Genomic DNA, 26,855 nt, shown 5'->3' with positions numbered 1-26,855 from the left:
CACCATTTTTTATTCCCACTAATGTACGAGAGTTCAAATTTTTTCACATCCTTAGCAGTGCTTGTTATTGTGTATCTTTTGGTTATAGCCGTTCTAGTAGGTAAGTGGTATCTTACTGTGTTAAATTTGCATTTCTCTAATGACCAATGACATTGAGCATCTCATTCATGTGCTTATTGGCCATTTATGTATCATCATGGGAGAAATGCCTATTCATATCATTTGCTTGTTTTTAATTGGGCTGTTTGTCTTTATTGTTTAGTTGTAAGAGTTCTTGCATATTCAGATTCTAGTGTCTTACCACATATTTGATTTGCAAAAGTTTTTCTGCATTCTTAGATTGTCTTTCCATTTCTTTAAGCACAGTTTTTAATTTTAATGAAATTATCTATTTTTTTCTCTGTTGCCTGTGCTTTTGATATCATATCTAACAATCCATTGCCTAATTTGAGGTCATGAAGACTTTTCCCCATGTTTTCTTCTAAGAGTTTTTAGTTTTAGCTCTTATATTTTGGTCATTGATTCATTTCGAGTTCATTTTTGTATATGGTTTAAGATAGGGCTCCAATATCACTCTTATACGTGTGAATATCCAGTTGTTCCAGCACCGTTAATTCTTTCCCCATTAAGTTATTCTTTCTACATTGAATTATCTCAATATATTTTAAAATTAAGGAAGTTAAAACCATAATTCCCTATTTGCCATGATTTAAGACAAAAGGTTTGTTGTTTTTTGAAAGCTTTGTCCTAACCATGGGTAGAAATTGCTCTAAAGTTTAAAGTTGACACATGGATGCTCTAAGTATTATTCTTAACATGTTAGGTTGTATTTGAGATGATAGGTGAGTTCGATATCTCACAATAATACTTTTACCAGGTGTGCAAGCATCTTTTTGTAGTATTGATTTGATTTAATAATACCTTATTTTAAAAGCACCAAGTCAGAGTTTGAGATGTTTTATAATCAGTTTGTCTTATTCTGTTTTGTATGTAAGTCTTTGTTTTTTTAATATCAACAATTCATGAAAATATTGGCACAATTGTGGAGAGAAGCAACAAGTGAATTATTAAAATAGTTATGGCAGTGGTCAAACTAATATTTCTTATCAGTTTTTTAGCATACCCTGTAGGAGGAGGAAACAAACTCAGTAATGTCTACTTACTTTTGCTATTCTATTAAATTTAATTTCTATAATCTACAAATTATGGAAATAGTTTAATATGTAATTATCATTGTGGCTTCTCATTAGTGTTCTGGTTTTTTCATAATTTCAGCCTAGAGATGTTGGACAAAGTTGAACCTCCAACTATACCAGAAGGTTATGCCATGTCTGTGGCATTCCATTGTTTGCTAGACCTTGTACGTGGAATCACCAGTATGATTGAAGGAGAGTTAGGCGAGATTGAAACAGAATGTCAGTCTACTAGTGAAGCAGCTTCTTCACCAACACAGTCTTCAGAACAGCAAGAATTGCAGTCAACATCAGACCAAGTGGATAAGGAAATAGGTATATTATTGTGATTCTATATTTTTAATTTTTATTTTGAAATAATTTGAAATTTACAGAGAAGTTATAAAAATAATGGAGTTCCCGTATATTCTCCACCCTGACTTCCCTACTGTTAACACCACCCTGTTTGCATTATTATTCTCCTTATTTATTTATATACATGTCATTGTACTCTTTTTCCAAACCATTTGAGAATAAGTTGCAGATATCAGGCTCCATTATCCTTTAATACTTTAATATGTATTTTCTAGAAATAAGGACAGTTTCCTATATAACCACAGTACAATCACCATCAGAAATTTAGCATCAATCTAGTATCATCTAATCCCAGACCCCATTTAAATTTTACCAGTTGTCCCAGTAACATCCTTTATGGTCCAGGATCACATACTGAATTTAGTTCCATGGCTCTATACTTTAATCTGGAAAAGTTCCTTAAATCTTTCCTATTTTATATGATCTTGACATTTTTTAAGAGTACAGGCCAGTCAATTTGAGTTTGTCTTTTGGTTCCTCATAATTAGATTCAATTTAATCATTTTTGACAGGGCTACCACAAAAATGTTGCTGTGCTATACTTAGTGTGTTCAACATGTCAGGAGACATACAACGTCAGTATGTCTCATAATTGGTAACGTTAACTTTTATCATTTGGTTAATATGATGTCTACCGTGTTTCTTCAGTGCAAAGTTAATAACTTTTTGTGGAGAAATACTTTGAGACCTCTACTGTAAAAGAGCGCTTTCCTTTCTTCCTCATTTATTTTTCCCCCCATTCATTTATTTATATTAGTATGAATTCTTGGATTCCTATTTTATTCAAAGGGTTATAATCTATGATTATCATTACTTGGTTTGACACTCAGTTGTCCTCGACAGGGCCAGTGGGGACCCCTTTCAAGATAGCCTGTGTGCCCCTTTAACCTATTTTCATGTCCTTTTGTCATTTTCTAAGCACTCTTACTATCTGATACAACAAAGTGTTCCAAGGTCGTCTTGGATTTTTCTTGCCTAGTCCAGCACTGTTATTTTTCCAAGGAGCCCTAGTTTCTTTTAGTGGAGAATAGTACTTAGAAATAACACATGGGCACTAGGTATGCTTCTTGGAACTTGAATAAGAAATGCACACACACATACATAAGCACATATCTCTCTACATTTAAAAAAAAATCTCTGTTAAATATCAAGAGGTCACACCAGTTTTTCAAATTCCAGTTTAATATGGCAAGGTTTATTTTTAACTTTTCATATTTGTAATTCCCTTCTCCCACAGTGAGAAACTTGATCCCATTTTACTCAATGTGTTTACTTGTTTGCTCGATTCCCAGTGTATGTATGTAACCAGTCTTCTGACTGAGCCAGTTTATTACATTGACTCATTGCCAGCTGGTCACATGGGTGAAAGTTTCGCCCAATGAAGGGGAAGGGAATAGGTACTGATCTAAAATATATATTTTAAAATATATTTGATTGATTTCAGAGAGAGGAAAGGACAGGGAGAGAGAAATAGAAACATCAGTGATGAGTGTCATTGATCGGCTGCCTCCTGCACGTCCCCTGCAGGGGATCAAGTCTGAAACTGGAGCATGTGCCCTGACCGGGAATCAGACCGGGACCTCCTGAATCATAGGTTGATGCTCAGCAGCTGAGCCATACCGACCGGGCTAATATATATGTTTTAAAGATATACATTAACTTGTGTATAGAAAGATCTTACCATTGATATTTTAAAATAACTTAGTTTTAAGACTTATCGAATTCTGAATCCATAGTGTGGTTTTTAAGTTTTCATTTATTTAGATATATTTTAAACATAAGAGCTTTAGTGTTGAATAATTGAGTTATTGATGGAATATTTGATACATTATCAAGTGACCAGGGAGGTTTCAGAATTTGACTGATTGTCAAATACTATGACATCTATAATTATCACCAAATATTTTATGTTTTTTTTCTTTAAGTTAATAGAGCTGTTTGGGAAGAAATGGTGAATGCCTGCTGGTGTGGTCTACTTGCTGCTCTCTCACTCCTTCTTGATGCCAGGTATTAAGTCTTTGTAAGTTTACATTGCATGTGACAGTTAAAAACAACAACAACACTAAAATGGTTTACTTAAATTTGTCCTAAGAATTATTTCCTAATATTAGTTTTTATATGCATATAATATTCTTTGTTTTGATTCTCCTCCCCCATCCTATCCTTGCCCTCCTCCCCACCAGAATTGCTGTGACAGTGTTTTATTGGAAAATACAGCCCTAAAATTATAGAGTGCCTTTTTCCTTTTAAGACTTACTACTACTTTTATAATTGTTATAACCATATTATTCAATTTCTTTTATGTTTTTCTTCAGAATCACAGATTTAACTGATTTTAAAACACTTCATATTTAAAATTTTCAGATATATGTTAGTTAAAATTCCTTAAGTATATTGATTTTGACAATTTTTAATATATTTTCTTAAAACTTCACTGAATACCTAATTCCACATCATGTTTGTGCTATAATTAAAAATAAATTTATCATATTAATGACATTAAATGAAATACTTTTTTTTCAGCACAGATGAAGCTGCCACTGAGAATATTTTAAAAGCTGAACTAACTATGGCTGCTCTTTGTGGAAGACTGGGCCTAGTAACTTCAAGAGATGCCTTTATAACTGCAATTTGCAAAGGTTCCCTGCCTCCCCATTATGCTCTTACTGTATTGAATACCACCACTGCAGCCACACTTTCCAACAAATGTAAGGCTTCAGTTTACTCAAAGTTCTCTTCATGTAGTGGGCTGACATGGCATAGAGAAGAGATTACAGAAATTCTGAGTTCAAGCCTCTACTTTCTACTCACTGACTCTGTGACCTCTGTGAGAAGTTAATGTCCCTGAACCTCAATTTCTTCCATCTTTTTAAAATAGTGTAAATGAGGGTAGGGGAGAATAATACCAATTTTAAACAATAATGGTGAGGATAGAAGAAGATAAATCTGGAAATCCTTTGTAAACTATAGCATACTGTTGAAGTGGTGTGTTTTGTGTGTGTTTTTTTGTTTTTTGTTTTTTTTAATATATCTTTATTGATTGCAGAGAGAGAAAAGGAGAGGGAGAGAGAGAGATAGAAACATCAATGATGAGAGAGTCATTGATTGGATGCTTCCTGCACGCCCCCGACTGGGGATCAAACCCGCAACCCAGGCATGTGCCCTGACCAGGAATCAAACCCCTATCGCTTGGATCCTAGGTTGATGCTCAACCGCTGAGCCACGCCCAGCCGGGCTGTGTGTGTTTTTTTAATGGAACTAGAATAGTAATGTTTGCAACCACTTAGATTAAATAGATATTCAAAAATTTTTTTCTTATTGAATAGTTTCAAAACTTGCAAGTTTGTTACATGCAATGTAAATATATTTCAATATGATATTCAGTTTTTAAAATGAAAGTGTGAATTTGTTCTCTAACTTTAACCAAAACATTTACAGGGAATACATGTTTAAAATAGCATTCTAATTTTATTTTAAGTGCTTATGGAGAAATTGACCAACTTTTTATAATTTGTTCAAGTTACATAGAAAATTACTTAATATTTGCTTAATGTGTCTTTGTTTTTGTACTTCCTGAGTTTTAACAATGTTTGCATATAGGTAACTAAGTATCATAGTTGAACTTAGTTTAATCAAATGAATGTCTTAAAATATAACATTACTTTGAATGTAACATAAAAAGTATATTTGAATTATTTAGGTATTCTTTTCTGTTGTAGCATATTCCATTCAGGGTCAAAGTGTTATGATGATAAGTCCATCCAGTGAATCTCACCAGCAAGTTGTGGCAGTAGGCCAACCGCTAGCAGTCCAGCCTCAAGGAACAGTAATGGTAAAGTACTTGTTCTTTTCTTGGTTGCCAATTACCTTTCAAGGAAATTTTTGTACTCTTTTTTGTGTGTTTGCCAAAATTTATCTTTATACTTAGATTTACTTTCTTTTACCTAGGTGTTATCTTTAGAAGAAATTATATAAATATTCAGTTGACATTATTATAACCAACTATGAAAACACATCATTTAAGCAAATAAATTTGTTTTATACAAAACCATTCAAACCTATTTTCTTAACATTTTTGTTTTTTTAAAAAAATTTGAATATGATAATGCTGCTATACAAGCTTTTAATTTTTAAGAACCTATAACAGTTCTTGCAAATATATCCCTTTTTAATATAGTTAACTTCCAAAAATATCCAGTGTATGAGGACTTTACTTAACTTGGCACACTGTCATGGGGCTGTTCTTGGAACATCATGGCAACTTGTCTTGGCAACTCTGCAGGTATGTTGTTTCCTCTGGGTCACAGGTCAGTATTGTTTTTGTATGTAAGTGCTAACAATTAAACTAAGCAATGCCCATTGGTACTTTGAACGGGCTGAAGGAATAGGCAGTTAATATGAGAAAGAAGAAGTTGGAAAGGAAAGAAGACATGACTTATATTGTATGAAATTATGGAATACTTCTCATAATGGCCTAATTTCTACTGCTTATGCTTGGTGTAATAAGTATTTTATATGAATATTAATTACTGATTTCAATTTGGTTGTTAAAAGCTTACTACTGATTTTAGTTTTAGTTATTAAAAGTTACTACTGAGTTTTAATTTTAGATATTAGAATTTTATGTTTATAACTTTCTTTGTTTTGATTTTTTAAACATTTTCAGCATCTTGTATGGATTCTGGGATTAAAGCCTAGTAGTGGTGGTGCCTTGAAACCTGGGAGAGCTGTAGAAGGACCCAGTACAGTAAGTTCTAGTCATTCTTAGTTAGTACTTCCCAGAATGTTCATATGTTACATTTAATTTTATTCTCTTAGGTTCTAACAACAGCAGTAATGACAGATTTACCAGTGATTTCCAATATACTTTCAAGATTGTTCGAAAGCTCACAGTAAGATCAGGTTTTAAATTGATAGAAACATTATTATTAGCTGTATATTTGAGATGGGAACGTCTTACTTCTCCATTTTTTATTTTAGGTACCTCGATGACGTGTCGCTGCATCATTTAATAAACGCGCTTTGCTCCTTATCCCTGGAAGCGATGGATATGGCCTATGGGAATAATAAGGCAGGATGTCCTACCTCTTTGTTTAAATATGATACATTACTCAGTTAAATAAGATGTATGCCCATGATGGTGTTAGTGTTTTACTAGTGGGACCAAGTTTTGTAGGCTAATCCTACTCTGCTGAGTGTTTACCATTTGTAGTGGTTCTTTGTCATTGGAGTAGTGAGGAGAACATAATTTGGCTCGTGGTATGTCCCAGTGTGTACAGGGTGAGGCAAAAGTAGGTATACAGTTCTTAGTATGGAAAAGAACACAATAGTTAATAAATAATAATATAAGAAGAAACTCTGTTTTGTCTACTCACAACTGTAAACCTACTTTTGTCCCACCTTGTATTATTATTTTAAATTGTATCTGTTTCTCTTTTATATTTTATATAAATATAAAAATACTTATAAATATTTTTATAAAGAATAATACAGCCCCACATTTATAAATGAGTTCCATGAAATGCCACAATAATACTTAAAATTACAGTTTATGATTGGGGCAATAGAAAATTTAAATCAAAGAATATATGTCTCAGTTTCTCTTGCCTTTGTTGGGATAGAAAATAAGGGACTAATCATTTCTTTCTGAAGGTAATGAATGTTTCTCTCTACCTTGAGAATTAGTTTTTTACTTTGTTCATTGACTACATGAATAGAAAGTACTTTTGAGACAGTTTCTTTCTATACTCTAAATATCATTCCTGTTATACTTGGAAAGCACAAGAGTATTTTGGTTTATTTATACCTTAGAAATTATTTAAAATAAAATGCCTTCTACTTTTCGCAATGAATAAATATTGTTGGACCATTTATAAATAAGTGAAGACTCTCAGAAAATGATTAAAAAGCAGAGAATGCAGCTTTGTTTAAATCTAAACGTAGGATCCAAAATTACATTGTCTGCCTAGTCCTTAATTATACTTCTTTACTGTGACTTGTCATCTTGGCTCATGTGACTCATTTAAAAATTAGCCAGTAAGGTCTTATTAGGGCAATGTTTTGTATATTATAGCACATAGCTAGAGAATTACATAGATATCCAGGTGTTTGAAAATATGTATTATAGTTTATTCCAAATCAAGGCAAGGATAATATAAAATATAGTGAATAAATTTCTTGTTATGTTCAATAATCCTACATCTTTAAGATTAATTCTTAACACAAAAGTAAAATATTTTTAATATTTTTAGTGACATTTTAGCAGTTTATATGGTGATGTCTATGTACATGACATGCTAGGAAATACAAGATTTCTACTTTCAAAGAGCATATAAACTACTTGGCTCATGGTTAAGTGGCAGTTAAGATGATGTAAGAGTCAAAAATAGGATAGTATTAAGTGATGTAACAATGATCCTCTGAATCCTAGTGCCTTGTTACATAAGACATTTTTGGTACACATTTGTACTGAAATGAATTGAGATTAATCAAGATGCATTAGTGTGATTAGAACCGGAAATTGGAGGAATGGTAGGATTTAGATGGGTACAAAAGGGCAGTACCATGGAAATCAATAGAGAAAAATGTTATAGGAACTCAAGATCAATGAGGACTGAAAAGAATAAGGGATTTGATTATTATTGTTATTAATTGTTAGAGTGGTGAGGAATAGATACGATATTTCAGAGATGCTTGGAGGAAACAAATGTGAGAAATTGGACACTGGATTAGAGATGACTTCCATGAGAATGGGTTCACATCTCTCCATTTTAGGATTTAATTTTATAAAGTGAAGTGCTAATTAATGGAATGGAAAGAAAAGTTTGCAAAAATATTCAAGTATAAACTTTATAACAATGTTTTTTGATGGAGGCATAAGAGAGTGTGTTATTCAGCTCTGCTTTCTATAAAAATTATTGAAAATATGCAGATACTAAAATAAGTAGAAACTTCTCTTTCTACATTTTTATTTAAGTTTATTAGTGTCAGCTATTTAAGTAAGTTAAATATTCCAGGTATTAAAGATGTATATATCAGTGTTCTTTAGCTGTGGCTTTACAGTGACCAGTCATCTCATTTTGGTCCTCACTTCAGGAATTTGTGCTAATGTGTTGAGGAAGTAGCTGATGGTAAAACCTGCAGATTCTTTTTTAGAAGGAGGTGATGTTGATGATACTTGTGCAGGCATATTACTATGCTCATAACAATAACAAAAATAACAAAGCAGAAGTAATAGAGCATAATGAATAATAAAGCAAAATAATAGTTTGTTTACTATATGTCAGACACTAACTTACATTGTTATTTAATTATTTAAAACAATTCTGTAAGGTTCAGTAGTAGTATCCCCATTTTATAGATGAAGTATGAAATACCTTAAGTAATCTGCCTGGGGTCACCTATTTTGTAATTGGTGAAGCTTCGATTTGGACCCACATACGTCTCATTCCAGAGCTCCATTCTTAACCACTTCACTAGTGGCTCAGACTTTTGTGTGCATCAAAGTCAGCTATGGGATTTTTAAAAAGTGCAAATGTCAGGGTCACATTCTGGCTTCCTAAGAATCTTTGGGTATGACGCCTGGCATCTGTACATCCTTTTAAATGAAAGCGAGGGAGAGGGAGGGGGAGAATGCGCTTGCAAGTTCTCTGGTATCTCTTCTCATAAGGACACTAATTCTTTTGTATCAGGGCTTTATCCTAGGACCTCATTTAGTGTTATTTCCTAATCGGCTCTCTCTCCAAATACCCTAACACAGGGGGTTAGGATTTCAACAAATGAGTTTTAGGGGGATGCAATTCAGCCCATAGGAAAATTCTTTCCTTCTAATCAGAAGACTAGCCATTCTGTATGTCTGGTATACTTCTTGAATTTCACTTTTTCCCCACTAAAGCATTTTTTTCTAACCATATTTTCCAATTAGAAACTATTCTGGATACTTGAGGGTGGGCAGAAAGGCTTGTCTCATGATGACGGAGGTTTTGTTATCTTTATTGATAACTTTATACTAATCATATATTAATTATAGTCTTGCTTTTCAGAGTATTCTCTGTTTTATTTATAGTTGAAGTACTCAAATTTTTCTTTCAATATCAAAATGTAATATGTTTTCTCTCTAGGAACCATCTCTTTTTGCTGTTGCTAAATTGTTGGAGACTGGTCTAGTTAACATGCACCGAATAGAAATTCTATGGAGACCTCTAACCGGCCATCTACTTGAGGTAACCTCTTTTTAAAAATTATTATATTTATTTTTTTGTTAAGAATAAAGACACACACAATGCATTAATGACTCTGGATAAGCATATGCAACATCAGGATTAATTATAACTATATATTTTATCAGGGACAAAAGGTAATTGCCTTGTTGAAGTAATAGGGCTGAAAGTGGGTGATAATGAAATCTCTGAAGTCTCTTTCAGCTGTTCGCTCGGGACCCCGTTCTTTTATGATACAGTCTTTTAATCACTTAATTTTCAGCTAGTTCTGAAACTTAAAGGCAATTGGGATTTAGTTAGTAGTAAACACTGCTCCCTTTACAGCCTTTCCTATGATTATGAGATAGATCTCCTGCAAAGGGAAAAACCTGTTTGGTATCACTAATTCTGGATGGCGCCAGGGAATTTTATCTAGATTTGTATTCTCTAGTATTCAAGTTGGGTTAATTCTTTTTTTTTTTTTAATATGTTTTTATTGATTTTAGAGAGAGAGAGGGATAGAGAGAAACATCAATGAGAGAGAAACATTGATAGGCTGCCTACTGGGGATCAAGCCCCAACCTGAGTATGTGCCCTGACCAGGAATTGAACAGATGACCTCTTGGTTCATGGGTCTGTGCTCAACCACTGAGCCACACCAGCCGGGTCAAGTTGGGATGATTCGTAATAATTAGCTGCTTCTTAGTAACAAGCTGCTTCTGTCAGTATACATGTGTACGGGCTGTTTAGGTTTAGGATGCCATGATCATTTTATATTAGTGTAGTAACCTGAGAAAGATATTCATAATAAAACAAATGTGCCTATGCTTCTTGTTTTCTTTTCCCCCCTCAATTTAGTGGGATTACTTTTATGAGCTATTAAAGGACATATGCAGATTTCTTTATTATGAACATTCTCCTCAAATAGCAAAAAATACATTTTTTAAATTGTAGCACATTATTTGTGAAGGTAGACCTAATTAGGGACATTAGTGTCTGCTTCTTTTGTTTACTCTGATGACATAATTTACTTTTATGAAATCCTCTCTTTTCTGTGACTTGTTTAGTTTCAACTTTTATCTTCTGTCTCTCTATTGCTTCCTCTTGCCCATTATTCAGAAGGTAAGCTTACTTATATTTTGGATATTATAATATCTTCAACTTTTACTGATGAATATTTGATGTAACTTTTTAAATGTGAAAGAATAAAATATGTAATGTTTTCATTTTTCTTTCCTCAAATTGATGTGTAAGCTTAAGTATATAAATTATAAATTTAATTTTTGTTCAATGTATTTACCTTCAGGTCTGCCAGCATCCAAATTCTCGAATGAGAGAATGGGGAGCAGAAGCTTTAACTTCACTTATTAAAGCAGGATTAACATTTAACCATGATCCTCCACTTTCACAAAACCAGGTAGAAAAGAAACCTGTTTTAAAAAGAATATTTAATGTAAAATTATCTTCTTCCATATGTAATTTTTTCTTAATTTATCAAATGGCTGATGTTCTAAAAGTGGGTTTTGTTGCTTAATAATCTATAGTATGTAGGCCATGGATCTCTTACAGAAGGTTGATATATTTGGATTTTCAGGATTATCTTTATCCAAAATTGTAAAAACTTTCTTGTGCATGACATTGAACTAAGTTAATAAACTACCTAGAATTGGTCTCCTATCCAGAACTTTCAGTGCTCAGACTTCATGTTGGGACTCTATTTTATTAGTCTCTTTTTCTCTGGTCCTTACCTGTCTCTGACTTTTTTCTCTCTCACTCTTATATGGGGAGAAAACAAGTGGCAGAAGAGCTGAACATAGTAAAATAGCCTTTTATTTTTCAGTAATTTAAAAAGTTATTTTATATTTTTATAGTGTACATTAGTCTTGAGTCCTTTGTCCTGATGACTTAGTCACATATATCTTATGCAGTTTTTTTAAAGTACTCCAAAGTTTTGTTTGAAGATTGAGTAGGAGTGAGGCATTTAATAACCATTCCCATTGCTCTCATTATCTTACTGTATTGTAACTGTATTCAGATTTACTCATCAAATACTTATTAAGTATGTACTGTGTGCCAGGCAGTGTTTTAGCTTTTTTTTTTTTTTTTTTTAAATCCTCACTGGAGGATATTTTTTCCATTGCTTTTCAGAGAGAGTAGAAGGGAGAGAGAAAGAGGAAGAGAGAGAAAAACATCAATGTGAGAGATACACCTCAATTGGTTTCTTCCCGCACGCACCCTGACCAGGGCCAGGGATCAAGCCTGCAACTGAGGTACATGCCCTTGGCCCGAATTGAACCCGGGACCTTTCAGTGCAAGGGCTGACGCTCTAACCACTGAGCAAAACCTGCTAGGGAAGTATTTATCTGTTTGGAGTAGAATGATGAACAAAACAGAAAAGAACTACACTTTTATAGAGCTTTTATTTTAGTAATTTTATATTTTTTTTCCTATGGCAATTTAATTGTTTTGAAAAGAAAGCCTTGTTTATGTATATCTTCATTGTCAGCTTAATACTTTGCACGTAGTGAGAACTTAACAAATGTGTGTTCAATTAGTTAACCAAATAAGTGAATCTTTGGAGAGAAGAAAGTGAAAAATGAAGCAAGCACTTTCAGATGCTGAAATTATTAGAATGGAGTGCTTTTTTTTTTTTTAACTCTCCAGATTTCATGCTTATATGTCATCTTTACCATAGTTATTCATTTTTTAGGAGTATTGAGAATTTTAAATTTAAGTACATATGGTATACATTAATAGAGTAAATAAATGAAAGGTAATTTTAGAAATTGAAATTGTTTTTCTTTTTCCAAATAGAGCTAGATATTGCATAGATATATTTCCTTTAGTGAGATTCATTTCTATGAATGTATAATTAATATCTTTTAACATAAGGCCACTCCCCTTTTATCCTGATACCTAACACCTTAAATCTTGATTTTTATTTTCTCTTATTTAAAAAAAAAAGATATAAATGACAAAATAGCCTCTAAATGATTACTGTTAGAAAATTATATTCAATGTTTATTTTACTAGAAAAATTTCTGTTTACCATTGCAGTCTGAGTGGAGGTGAATTTAAACTTAAAAAGCAATAGCAGAACCCTTTCTTTCTTTTGGGGCTTCTTTTCCTAATTATTTTCTTGCCCCCTTTTCAGAGGCTGCAGTTACTTTTACTGAATCCGTTAAAGGAGATGTCCAGCATTAACCATCCAGATATTCGACTCAAGCAACTAGAATGCGTGTTGCAGATTCTGCAGAGTCAGGGAGATAGTCTTGGGCCTGGATGGCCATTAGTGCTTGGAGTCATGGGAGCAATCAGAAATGATCAAGGGTAAGTGTTTAAAATTAACATCCAAAAAATAATAGAGGGGAAAAGGGAATACGTCCTAAAATCTTGTAGTAGTGGTAATTTTTATGTGTTGCTCTTCCTGCTTAAGTTCAAGATCTACAGTTTTTCTTAACTCTGTTCTCAAGTGGCTACAGTGAATTATCAGGGCTCACCTTTGTTTTGGAAGGATGGGAAAATTGCTGTTTATTTGACATTTATATGGGAATACAAGGTTCTTATAATAAATGTATTGAACTGATGAATTTTATAACACATCCAAAGAGTGGGCTTTCCTTTGTTAAATATTTGGTAACATCTGACTTGATTTCTCTGCATATATTAGGAAGTCTAAGAAATTGCTTTAAAGTCACTTTTTTTCATTGGTTTATTCATTTATTAAACATATATTCTGTGCCTGGTATATTCCAAATACTATGCTTGCTAGTTATTCTGATTACACAGATAAATAGCTCCTGCTCTAAAAGTAGAATCCTATGGAAAAAGAACAAGCCCTATAAGTAGGATATCCTCATAAGAGAGTAGTTTGTAATGCTATAAAAGTATAGGACTCCAGTGGGAAGGGCAGAGACAAAATTATGAAGAATATTATATGCTTTTATAAACTATTTGGACTTACCCTCAATACATTTGGGAGGTATTTTAGGATTTTAGTCAGAGGAGTGATGTGATCTGATAGGCATCTGAGATATATCACTGTGTTGAGGAGCATGGAGGAGTGGATGGGAAAGCCTGCAGTGCTCTCTAGAAGTAGAGAGGAGATGGATTTGAGCTACTAACAGATTAACTTATAGGGGGAAAGGGAGAAATAGGAAATAGAATCAGAAATGACTCCCAGATTTCTGACTTAGACAACTTAGTGTATGATAGTATCACTAACTAAATAGGGAATACAAAAGGAAGAGCACATTTGGAGTAAATGTATGGATTTGTTTAATTTAAGGTAGGACATTGCAATAGAGTTAGCAGACATTTGCATGTATTTGTGTGTAATTCTGCAGTAGGATTCATAATATCTTGTTTTGATGACTAATTTAGGAGTTTGAGATGCTTGAGACTTATTATGGAAATCTAATTTTTAAAATTTATTTGTAGTAGTAATTTCTTTAAATCATACAAAATATTGAGGTGATTAAAGTGAAAAGAGATCAGCCATAGCTTAAATGAAGCTGAAATTTCTTCTCCCAACTTACAATGCAGTTATAAAATAGGATGTTGTTATATGGATGATAATGCATGTAAAACTCTTAGAAAGTGCCTGAATAGTGAACTCTCAGAGTGTTAGCTATTATAATTCATTTTCATCATTATTTTTCACCACCAGAATTTATCTTAAAAACCAAATACTACTTCTCTTTATATGAAATTCAAAATTATTCTTTTTTTTATAGACTAGATATAGAATTTTAATATATGATATTATAGATATAAAAGAATAAGGAACTAATTTTCATTCAGTAGTATTTCATTGTGTGTATTTATATGTGCTAGGCATGCTAGATATTGGTGATGCAGTGGTAAGAAAGGAGCTGTAGGCAATTTCCTTTCTCATTCAATGTCCTAAGTTTTGTTGGGCTAGTTGATGCAAAATACAAATAGAAATAATATGGCATTAATACGTATTTTCCTTTCCTTTTTCTTGTTGACTGTTTTTATTTCTTGTACCTGTGAAGTTTTTGTATTGATTATTTTAAATAAGTGTATCTTTTAAAAATCTATATAAATGTTGAAGTTCTATATGATCTATATTAGAGAAGATTTTCTTTGTTCAAATTTTGAAATAAAATTTTGCATGGTCCAAATTACTGTAAGGTATGTGTTTTCCCTTACATTTTGTTTAAATGTATGAGTATAAATGTCTTTCCTTTGTGTTTTCAGAGAATCCTTGATACGAACTGCATTCCAGTGTCTTCAGTTGGTTGTGACAGATTTTCTACCAACAATGCCTTGCACTTGCCTGCAGATAGTTGTAGATGTTGCAGGTAGCTTTGGACTTCATAACCAAGAACTTAATATTAGTTTAACTTCCATAGGTTTATTGGTAAGTATCATTGCCTTTCTTATAATAATATAACCTAGAAATCACTAATTTGCAGTTGAGAGTGAATACTAAGCAAATACACTTTTGGCTCTATAGGAGTCATTTAAATGACTCAGATACCAAACATATCTTGCCTAAAGGAATAAATGACATCATTTAAGAAATAATTCATTAATAGCAGACTCTTTAGAATAATTTTAATATATTGCGCTGAAATTTGGCTTTTACACAGCTTGTCTTGAGAACATTTAGTAAACAAATAATAGTACATACAAGAGAAAGAGTGAGTTGACTTTAGTGTAAGGGTTAATTGATTTTCAATATTATTTTGGAAGCAACATTTTCATACACTTTTATTTAGTAAATAAAGTTTCCATGAAAGGCTTTACCATTTACAGAGTCCTATAGTTTGTCAACACTACTTTGTTAGCTGCAAGGAAATGGCATGTGATAGTGGAAGAGCGTAGACTATAGAAACTGATATGCATGTATTTTAATTCTGTTGGTTCTTGTTAGTTGTGAAGTTATTGCCCTTCTGAGCCTCATTTTACTTATTTTGAATATAAAAGTAATAAAATCTAAGGGTATTGTTAAATATTACAAGAAGTAAACATGTTCTACTTGTTTGAGCTGTTGCCAATATAAATTTTTTTAAACGCAATTATTTAGATTTTTAAAAATGTATATTATAACTCAGAAGTTTTAAAGTCAAATACCCCTCACAAGCTAGGTAACTTAATATTTTACTATTAAAAATATAATCATGGGGAAAAACATAGGCATATTATTGCTCCCAAAGAGTAGTTAGTTAACTCAGTGTTGATTTCTGCTAGATATGGCCTCTTTTAATTTATATTTATGTTCGCAGGTATTGGAGTCTACATTTTTACCATTGTTATAATTCTCATTAATTTGCATAACTTACTGTGATTGAGAATGAAGTCATAAGATATATTTGTAGATAGTAATTGCTCTTACATGAACTTACAAAATATTATTCAGTGATATTAAGGAATTGTTAATCATTTTGTTAGGGTGATAATGGTTTCAGGGTTATGTTATTAAAGCCTTTTTCTAGTAGAGATTATAAAATAGGCATAAAGTAAAAATGACAAAATATTAACAATTGTTATATCTCTGTGTTGGGTATATCAAAATATTGATATATTCTCCCTATTTTTCTGTGTTCTTGAAATTTTTCATAATAAAAATGAAAAAAAATATTGTTAGCAGAAGATTTCTCCCACATATTCTCTGGAAACCAGGTAGAGACTCTTGAATAGAGGAAGAGATGTTTTCATTAAATCTTTTCTACTAGATTTCTAAAGTAATTTTTAGAAGTTTTATTATGAAAGGTTAAAAAACCATGGGTTGCATGTTTATTTATGTCTTTAAAATAAAATCTATGAATCAAGCGATATTTTTCTACTTTGCTTTTTAGTGGAATATTTCAGATTATTTTTTCCAAAGAGGGGAAACTATTGAAAAAGAATTAAATAAAGAAGAGGCAGTGCAACAAAAGCAGGCAGAAGAAAAAGGAATGGTTTTAAATCGGCCGTTCCACCCTGCACCACCGTTTGATTGCCTTTGGTTGTGTCTTTATGCAAAATTGGGTGAACTGTGTGTGGACCCCCGTCCTGCTGTCAGGAAGAGTGCAGGACAAACACTGTTTTCAACAATCGGTGCACATGGAACCTTACTACAGCATTCAACATGGCACACTGTTATTTGGAAGGTACTGTAAAGTAGCTTGAGTTACCAGCTCTTCACTGGAACACTTACCTACTTTTTCAAATTTTTTCGTATTAATTTTTAAAGACCAGTTTCAGTGCATTGTGCACTTGACAAAACAGAAAGTGTTAGTTTTTTCATATTTTAAATTGCAGTTTATGTAGAACGGATTAAATACTAAAACCTCATCTCTCTTTTTTTTGTCTTCATCTCTTATCTCTGTCTCTGATTTCTGCCTTTGCCCTTCCCTTTTGCCCCATTTTCCCAAGTGGTAAAAATAGGAATTGCTAAACCACTACTTGTAATTCAAATATAGTGTAATCAAATGAGAATTTTATGAATAAAATAGTATCAGCAGCAGTGAAATTTACTTGGGGAATCACCAAACAAAAGTAACCTTCATTTGGTAAATTCTACATGTTTATTCATTAAATATACAATTTTATTTATTTGTTTTTTTATCCTCTTTTAAAATTTTCTTACAAAGTTGACAGCTAGGCTTCCCCTTTTTTGTTCCATCTCTTTCATTTTAATAACATTTTATTTATAATCCTTTTACTGTTTTTGTGAATTTTTGACACCAGTAAATTTGACAGTAGACAGCATAGTAAACCTTAATTGTTTTTAACAATGTCTTTAATTTAATAAAAAGACCTCAAAATGTCTTCTTAAAGAATTAATAATGTATGTTCCCTAATAAAAATAATTAAAAGCCCTGCTCCCTCCTGTGTCTTCTGTCTCAACTTTATCCCCTGGCTCCTCAGATCACAAACATTCTTAGGCTTCTGTTACTGTTTTAAAAAGCAAACTGAGCGCTAGCCCTGGTTGGGTGCATGCGGGAGGCAACCAGCTGATGTGTCTCTCTCACATAGATGTTTCTCCCACCCTCCATCCCCCCCTTCCACTGTCTCTGAAAAGCAATAGAAAAAATATCTTCAGGTGAGGATTTAAAAAAAAAGCAGACTGATATTTTTCTGATTCCTGCTTTCGTTTTGAATAGCTTCATTGTTAATCTTCCTGCCTAATTCTCAGTGATTTATTTCTTCCTCACCTCCCCTGCACTCCCTTATCCCTTGCAATTTGATTTCCACGTTATTCTTCTGCAAAGTCTCTTAAACCTTAGCCAGTAACAGAATCACCTAGAGGACTTGTTAGAGCACAGATTGTTGAGCCAAACACCACCCCCCTGTTTCTGACTTTTCCTTGGCATGGAGGCAGAGAATTTGCATATGTATGATGCTTCTGAGTGATGCTAATACTGCTGATTCTGAGACCAGTTTTTGAGAACTACAGAAATTGTTCATAGGCTATAGGTGGTCTTCTAATTGCCAAGATTTTTACCCTATGCTCAATCCTTATTCTACTCACTTTTTTGTAGCATTTAACACTGTTGATTAGTTTCTCCTTGAAATTTCTCTTTCGTTGGTTTGTTTCCCAGCATGCTTCTTCTCTGTTCAATTTATTTTTTTATTTTTTTGTTCCTATTCCTTCCTCTGAATCTACCCTTTAAATGTAAACATTCTCCAAGTCCTAACCACTTTCTGTTTCATTTTTCCAAGGATCTTCACCTAATCCTGAAGCATCAGTTATAACCTCTACCTAAATGTCTCCCATAATTATATTTTTTGCCTGGACCCCATTCATTAGTTTTTTTCCTTTTTTATACATTACCCCATAGTGTTCCACTGACACTTTAACCCAACCTGTCCAATTTATTTTAATTTTTCATGTTCCATGACTTTAAAGATAAACTTAAGATATAAGAATACCTCTGTTGTTCAGCTTCTTCTAGTATATGGGGATCAGACTGTCAGATATAATTTTTTGTAACAATTCCTAATTTCCCATGCTATATTATCAATCCTTTTTATATGTATTTTTATAAATATTCAGGTTCTCTTTCACCTATTGGACCGAGTTCGAGAGTCTTCTACAACTGCAGACAAAGAAAAGATTGAATCTGGAGGTGGCAATATTCTCATTCATCATTCGAGGGACACAGCAGAGAAGCAATGGGCTGAGACATGGGTTTTAACATTGGCCGGAGTAGCAAGAATCTTCAACACTAGAAGATATTTACTGCAACCTTTAGGTATATATATACCTGGTGATAAAACTAATCCATGTTAAAGGATATTTGGAAAATACAGAAGATTTTTTTGAAATTCATATACAGTGCTATTTCCCAAGAATAATCTTAACTGCTGGTCTTTGTGTTTATGTGTGGTGTGTGCATAAGCATGCAGTTTTCATTGAAAATACATATATTGTGTACCTATTATGGGCTAGCCTCTAGGGGATACAATGATGAGGAAAAAAACACATCATCCTTGCTGTCATGGGCATGAAGGAATAAGCGTAACTACATTAAAAATGCAAAATTGCTGCAGTTATACAAAGGAGTGGTGCATTGTTAGCTTATAATAGGTATTTAACCAGGCCAGTGGTATCCAAATTGGCTTCCATACGAAAGAGGTATTTTACTTGAGATCTGGTGTGTAGTAGCTCCTCAGGAGAGGGTAAAATGAAAGGTGAAGAGCCTAACAGGCACAGAGAACATGTAAAAGAGACAGGAGAAAATTGGGAAGGGGATGTTGAGAACCCTAGCATGTTTGAAGGTCTGGAATGAAGAGAATAGGAAAGTGTGATTCCAGATGAAGTTGTAGAGGCAGAGAGAAGCCAAACCATGCAAAACTTTGGAGGTCATGTTCTTAAGTTAGGACTTCATCCTAACAGTGAAAAACTGAGCAGTGAAAAACTACTAAAAGGTTTTAATTTATAATGTGATACACAGATCTAGATACACAGATCAGATACACAGTTCTAAAACATCACTTTGGGTGATAAGAAATGGCAGCAGGGACAGATGGCAGGACACTACTAGACTGGTTAGGAAGCCGTTGGTTCAAATCAGCAGTTCTCAGCCAGGGCCAATTTTGCCCTCCCCTTTTCCCCCCAGAACATTTGGTAATATCTGGAGACATTTTTGGTTGTCACACCTGGGGAGGAACAGGTGCTGCTGGCATCTGGGGAATAGAGGCAGGGGATGCATAGGATAGCCCCACAACAAAGAATTATCTAACCCAAAATGTCCTTGGTACTGAGATTGAGAAACCCCTGTGTAGATTATGGTACCTTCAGCTCTGGTGGTAGTGATAGGGGTGATAGAGAAAGTGAACAGAAATACATAATTGTGAACATGCTATACATATTTTATATTTTAGTTCATTATTTTATATTTGGCTCCTTTTTTTCTGTTTATGCTAAAGCATAAGCGTAATTACTCTTTATTTTTGTAGGCTTTTTTGTGTGGTGGTCTTCATGTGCATTTTTTCTTTCCCCCCCCAAAATAACTTACAGTGCTTGATCTATTTTGCATTTTAGGGCTTAACATATATGTTTAAATCTTCTGTAAAATTTATGTACAATGAAATGTATCAATTTTAACTGTACATTTGCTGAGTTTTGACAAAATAAGCATTTTTTAAAAAATTATCTTTATTGTTTAAAGTATTCCAGATGTCCTTTTTTTTCCCCACTGACCCCTTCTTCCCTGCACCCCTCCACCCTTTGCACCGGGCCTTCACCACACTATTGTCTGTGTCCATGGGTTATGCTTATATGCATATCAGTTCTTTGGTTAATCTCTTACCATCCACCCACCCAGCCACCCCTGCCTTCCCTCTGAGATTCGTCAGTCTGTTCCAATGCTTGTATGTCTCTGAATCTATTTTGTTCATCAGCTTAAAATGAGCATCATTTTTAATGCCTTCATAATAGTTACTTTGATTTAAAAGCTAAGAACTAATAGATATAGATTTAGATTCTTAGAAATGCAGATATTAAGTAGTTTGTGTTGCTTTGATAATTTCTTATAACTTGAAGACTATAAATGGTTTTTATTATTTTAGAATGAAGTTCATATTTTTAACATAAACATGTGTAATATATAATTATACCTGCTCTTTTAGAAAAATGACTTGGAAGAATTGCAGAACTTCCCCCCCCCCTTATGGCATAGAATATTCTAAATCTGAGACTAGGTCACCATTCTATTTGGTAAATGTAGTGTTTCATATGACTTTTGAAACATTACATCAGGCAGAAGTGCTTTTATTTAGCTATTTTGATAGCTTTTAAACATAATTTGTGAAAGTTCTTTGAATTTTCTGGAAAAATTTCTGTTTTTTATTTTATGTAAAAATTATATCTCCATTTTAAAAAAAAGTATAGAGAAGAAACAGCACATAACTGGGAAGGTGTTATAGTCTGTCCTATGTAGGCAGAGTAGTATATATTGTTCATACCAGACCTACTCTAGCTTTTCCTATTAACTGAATGCTTTCTCAGGCATATGGGTTCATCTGTTCTTTACAAAAAATCAAGTATGGTGCCAGGTGGGTGCTAGACTTACTGGGGGGATCACTTCGTAAATTATATAGGTCTGACTATTGTGCTGTACATCTGAAACTAATATAAAGTTGAATGTAATTGAAAAAAAATTTAAGTAATAATTTAAAAAAGTAAATAAATCCAGTCATTTATAGCCTTTGCAAAGTGGAAGACTTTAAACCTCTATTATTTATATGTTTCCTAACCTACTTATATTATTTTGCTTTGGAAAATGTCAATTCCTTTGATTTTGGCATTATTTAAATACAAGTATGTAGGTAATAAACAAAGCAGCTCTTTTTAAAATAAAAATGGCTATTAAAAAACCATTGGTCTAGCCCAGCCAGGCGTGGCTCAGCAGTTGAGTGTCGACCTAGGATCCAGGCGATCGGGGTTCGATTCCTGGTCAGGGCACATGCCCAGGTTGCGGGCTGCAACCGATCAATGACTCTCTCATCATTGATGTTTCTGTCTCTCTCTCTCCCTCTTCTTTCCTCTCTCTGAAGTCAATAAAGATATATTTTAAAAAAAACACCATTGGTCTAGATTGCTGTTAGGAACAAGGTCATTTTTGCTGGTACTTCATAGAAAGAAATTACACGTGGCCACAGGGAGCTTCACTATAAATGTGTTTAGTTGGTCATAGTTGTAGAATAAGAGATTGAATTGATCAGTAGATACCAGCAACTACCATGCAGCTCATGCTCTGCTGATGATGGATCAGCAGACTCAGTTTCACTTGATGGAACCAAATTTATACTCATTGTAAAAGGACGGACTATTTATATTGTTCTGGTAACTGCCTGTTACGGGTAAAAAATGTTTAAGAAAGTTATACAGCTGCCCTGGTCAATGTGGTTCAGTTGGTTGGGTGTCGTCCTATGCACTTGAAAGGTTGCTGGTTTGATTCCTGGTCAGGGCACATGACCCTGTTGTAGGCTCAATCCCCAGTGGAGGGCATGCAGGTGGTAGCCTATCGATGTTTCACTATTACATGGATATTTCTCTCTCTCTCTCTCTTTGTCTCTCCCTCTCTCTTCCTCTCTAAAAATCAATTAAAAATATTTGTTTAAAAAGAAAGTTATACAACTATAAATTACTTAAATGTGAAACCTAAAGTGTAAAGTTAAGGTTTAATGGAGTATGATAGTTTATTTTAAACATTTAGACCCATAAAATCATGTATCATACTGTTATAACTTCTGAATTTTCCAATATATTTAAGAATGATAACATCTTAATTAATCATTAATAAAGGTAGATGGAAGATGTTACTAAAAAGCTTTTGTTTTTACCTTCTTAAGTTTTTTTTCTGTTCTCCTTTGGCAGAAGTACTAGGAGATAGTATAAACGTGTACTTACAGAGTTTTGTTTTTAAAACCAAAACATTGTTTGATATACCCATTATCTAATCTCTTCTTGGTGCCCTTTGTTCATGTATTTGAAAAAAAATTTACTGAATTTTCAGGTTTTAATGACTTTAATTCACATTGTTAATACCTTAGTACCTAAGCAATTTTTTTCTAGTTCCGTATGAATTTAAGCAGAAAAATAAAGCAAATAGAATTTAAAGTGTCTAATAGAGAACATTTGATTACTTTTATGGTGATATATTTTTTCTCCCTAATATAGGAGACTTTTCAAGAGCATGGGATGTTCTTCTTGACCATATACAATCAGCAGCACTCAGCAAAAACAATGAAGTATCTCTGGCTGCTCTGAAAAGCTTTCAGGAAATTTTACAGATTGTGTCCCCTGTCAGGGACTCAGATAAACCTGAGACACCGCCTGCAGTTAATGTACCTGTGCCTGTCCTTATAGGGTCCATATCAGGTCCTGGCCTGGGCAGGCCATTTGTAAGAACAGATTCCATTGGAGAAAGACTTGGAAGATATAGTAGCTCTGAGCCACCCATAGTTACCGATGAGCTTGAAGATTTGAATCTCTGGTGGGCTGCATGGAATACCTGGTATACAATTGGATCTGAAAGCACTAAGCCTCCTATTACTTTTGATAAACTGACTTTCATTCCCAGCCAACCTTTCCTTACAGCTTTAATTCAAATATTTCCAGCTCTCTACCAACACATAAAAACTGGTTTCAACATGGATGACTTGCAAAAATTGGGGGTCATATTGCACAGTGCTGTTTCAGTCCCAATAAGTTCAGATGCATCCCCTTTCATCCTTCCATCTTATACTGAAGCAGTTTTGACAAGTTTACAGGAAGCTGTACTTACAGCTTTAGATGTTCTCCAAAAGGTAATCAAATTTTAGTGGCTGTCTAAGCAATCAGTGCATATTTTTTACTTTGCTATATATTTTGGGGGGATGAATTCTGGATCATCAAGATTGTTGCGTATGTATACTTTGGGATAAATTGTAAAGATCTAGTTATTTTAAAAACGTGGTTTTCTGGTAGTTCAGGTTTGAGTGTCTTTAAGAAACTGCCTGCATCCTGTTTCTATTCACCAGCATTTTGGTTGGTTCATGCGTATCTTCATAAGGGAATAATATTTTTTGGAGTAACAACTTTTGTACAGTACTTATATAATTAGAAAATTAATAAGCACTTAAATCTCGCTCTGAAATTGTTGGAAGCTGATTTAAAAAGAAAAGAAGTAAGGATAAATTTATAAAGTATTTCACAGAAATTTTAGAAAGCTATATTTTTACCTATATGTGTTTTGTTACTGCAAAAAATTATTAAAACAGACCTAAAAATCACTGAGCAAATCCCAATTGGCAAGCAATGCCAGATCAAAATCAAAGAATTCTTTAAATTTTAAGGTAATTGTTAGTGCAGTTCATAATCACCAAAATGCTGAAGAAGAAAATGGCAACTGAAGAGCCAGCAATTCAACATAGCTATGACATTCTAACAGTATTAGAATGGAACTAGAACCTGATTACACATGAGTGATCAGTAACCATTTGTGTACTGTAAGTCATGTTTTCCATTTAACTGATTGCTTACATCCAATGGAATGATGACAACTTTCACATTAAGAGTGGTGGTTTCTGCTACATGATAATACGTCTTAATTGCCTCTGGAGGAAGTCTAGCTGAGCAGTAATTCTTTAATCTCTTTAACCCTATTGTACAGTGAAACAGATTGTTTAGAAACTTAAAATTTAAGAGAACCTGGCATTAAAAAAATTTATTGTAGAGATGCCAGTTTTCCACAGTTGAAATCAAAATAGCTGTTTTTAATTGCAGTGGGGGATGGGGAGGAGTAGCTTCTCAATAATTACTTTTCCCCCCCTTGATTGACCATGCTCATAAATTGCTTATAGACTGCCCTAGAGGGAATGGAAAAGTTATTCTAACAGAAAAGAAAAGCCACAGGCCTTGTGGGATGCCTATAATCTGCAACTCTTACTCAGATGTTTGATTCAAACTCTCATATATGTGTAGAGGATAATAAAGAAGAAACAACATATGCCAAAAATTCTTTTCAAGGGGAAAAAGTATACAATTAAAACAAAAGTGTATAATAAAACCCCCCTGCTTTTGCAATAAGACAATAAGTGGACTCATTCATCCTAATTACTAGGTATTGGTTCTGAACTTTTGGTGGCTTTGAAAACAACATATACCTTCAACCTGAAACTTAAGAAGCTTTATTGTTGTTCATTTATATCAATTGATACTTTGCATTATTAACTTTCACTGTATACATTGTTTATTACTTATGCGATTATCTAAAGGATGTTTTACAATACTTGTAAGTAATACAACATGGGGTCTCTAATATTTTCTAACAGAAAAAATTAACATATTTCATGATCTCTGAGAGTGTTTTTGTATTTTCCTCTGTGGGTGTTAGAAAGTTTTTGCTTTGAGATTTGATCCTTAAACTAATAAGCTATTCAGCAAAACATTTTATTGATTAAAAGCTATTTTCCTCCCTAAAGGAATTTCACGTTTACCCTTATATTCAGGGTCACAGTCTTCTCTTGGATCTCAAATCACTAATTTCCAACCAAATTGACTCAGTTATGTATGCTAATTGATTTTCCCCTAAGATATTTTGGCATACAGGGAGACCTGAGAATTTGATTATTTGCATTTATTAAGTTCTGAGATCAGGAGACTGCATCTATCTTATTGATTGCTAAACTTCCTAACGTCAGATGGCTAAATACCGTACCCGTCTACATTATCACAGCTGCTGGAGTGGTTCTCCAGGAGACACCATCACATTGTGTGTGAAATGGTGCCCTTAGAGTTGTGCAATGAAGCCATGTCTTCTACTTATAGGGGCAAGTTTCTGAATCTCTCTATGCTTCAGATGTCTCATCTATAAAATGAAAGTAATCTACAACTTTTTCCCCCTATTAAATGGGATAATATTTGCAAGATATTTAGTGTCTGGCACAGTTAAACATTCAATAAATGTTAGACTAGCTGTTACTATCTTCATCATCAGTTTCTTAGTACATGGTAGGTATTGAAGGAATTACTGTAAATGACTTAATGAGAGAAATCTTGAACCATACCAGAGGCTAGATGTCCAGTTTTTTTCCTTGTTCTTACATATACAGTTTTCAAGCAGTGATAGGAAATATTGTTTAGATTATTGATTCTCAGTTTTTGGACTAAAATCTGTTATCAAGTTTATACTATAGGTTTTTGTGATATACAAACTTCAGAATACTGAAGGAGGAAAGACAATAATTTTTTCTTAGATGGAGTTTTTTGTTTTTGTTTTTAAAGTTGATTATATTATTTACTCTAAGATTTCATAATAGGTTTATAATCTACGATAACACTATTTACATGTTTTCTCTTTGTAAAGGACCACAGAAAATCACAATGTATGGTCAGAAAGTCATTATTTGGTGACTAAGATATTTCCAGAGAAGTTGTGATACTTTTCTAAGTTATCCACACAGGCTTTTTGGTTGGTTTTCCCCCCAGTAATTGAAAATAAGATAATTCACTTAGGATAATTGCCTCTTTTCCATAATAATTACTACTTGTGTTCTTCCAAGAGTTAAGACTTAGCAAGAGGTTAATAAAGAAGGTGAAACTATTAGAAGTAGTCAGCCGAGAGAATTTTTTTCTTCTTCACTCAAGTATATGCTTTTTATTGACTTGAGAGAGAGCGAGAAACAGGGAAACAATGATGTGAGAAACTTTGATCTGTTGCCTCCTGTACGCACCCTGACTGGGGATTAAACCTGCAACTCAGGTATGTGCCCTGATTGGGAATCAAACCTGCAGCCTTTCTGTGTAAGGGATGATGGTCCATCCAACTGAGCATCACCGACCAGGGCTAGAGAGAATTTTTTTTATCATTTTTTTTATCATTCAGGTTCTCTATTCACTATTTCTGGCAGAAATAGCTAATTATTGAGAGATGGTGTTACTTTTTTACATTGTAATTATAAGATGATCTAACAGGTATGGATAGCACTTCCCTTACCCACTTTCTTTCATATCTTAGGACAGTTTTATCTAAACTTTCAGTTACAGCTAAATGGCTACATCTTCTCTGAGAGAAAATAAAATGAATCTATTATCTGACAGGTTAAAAAAGCCATGAATTGCATAAAAATATAAGTGTTATGAATACCTTTCAAAAGAAATTCCTTA

The 26,855-nt window shown here is 33.4% G+C and overlaps 1 protein-coding gene across 6 annotated transcripts in view; it reads left to right on the top strand.

Moving 5' to 3' along the window:
- Nucleotides 1-26,855, top strand: part of MON2 (MON2 homolog, regulator of endosome-to-Golgi trafficking) — a 90,290-nt gene that overhangs the window by 38,782 nt on the left and 24,653 nt on the right. For all 6 annotated transcript variants that reach the window (XR_013998250.1, XM_081129435.1, XM_081129434.1 and 3 more), the window contains 15 exons: nucleotides 1,276-1,508; nucleotides 3,473-3,554; nucleotides 4,071-4,255; nucleotides 5,267-5,379; nucleotides 5,725-5,829; nucleotides 6,214-6,294; nucleotides 6,366-6,439; nucleotides 6,528-6,618; nucleotides 9,668-9,769; nucleotides 11,052-11,162; nucleotides 12,900-13,075; nucleotides 14,969-15,131; nucleotides 16,573-16,866; nucleotides 18,756-18,954; nucleotides 22,887-23,515. Coding sequence is in view for 5 of the 6 variants with exons in the window: in XM_081129435.1 (XP_080985561.1) it covers nucleotides 1,276-1,508; nucleotides 3,473-3,554; nucleotides 4,071-4,255; nucleotides 5,267-5,379; nucleotides 5,725-5,829; nucleotides 6,214-6,294; nucleotides 6,366-6,439; nucleotides 6,528-6,618; nucleotides 9,668-9,769; nucleotides 11,052-11,162; nucleotides 12,900-13,075; nucleotides 14,969-15,131; nucleotides 16,573-16,866; nucleotides 18,756-18,954; nucleotides 22,887-23,515 (2,638 nt within the window). In the remaining variant the exon portion in view is untranslated. The remainder of the gene's footprint in view (nucleotides 1-1,275; nucleotides 1,509-3,472; nucleotides 3,555-4,070; nucleotides 4,256-5,266; nucleotides 5,380-5,724; nucleotides 5,830-6,213; nucleotides 6,295-6,365; nucleotides 6,440-6,527; nucleotides 6,619-9,667; nucleotides 9,770-11,051; nucleotides 11,163-12,899; nucleotides 13,076-14,968; nucleotides 15,132-16,572; nucleotides 16,867-18,755; nucleotides 18,955-22,886; nucleotides 23,516-26,855) is intronic.

This window comes from Miniopterus schreibersii, assembly GCF_964146895.1.
Source record: "Miniopterus schreibersii genome assembly, chromosome: 2".
Classification (NCBI taxonomy): Eukaryota; Metazoa; Chordata; class Mammalia; order Chiroptera; family Miniopteridae; genus Miniopterus; species Miniopterus schreibersii.
Note: the sequence above shows the minus strand (reverse complement) of the source record. Positions and strands in the feature narration are given on the sequence as shown.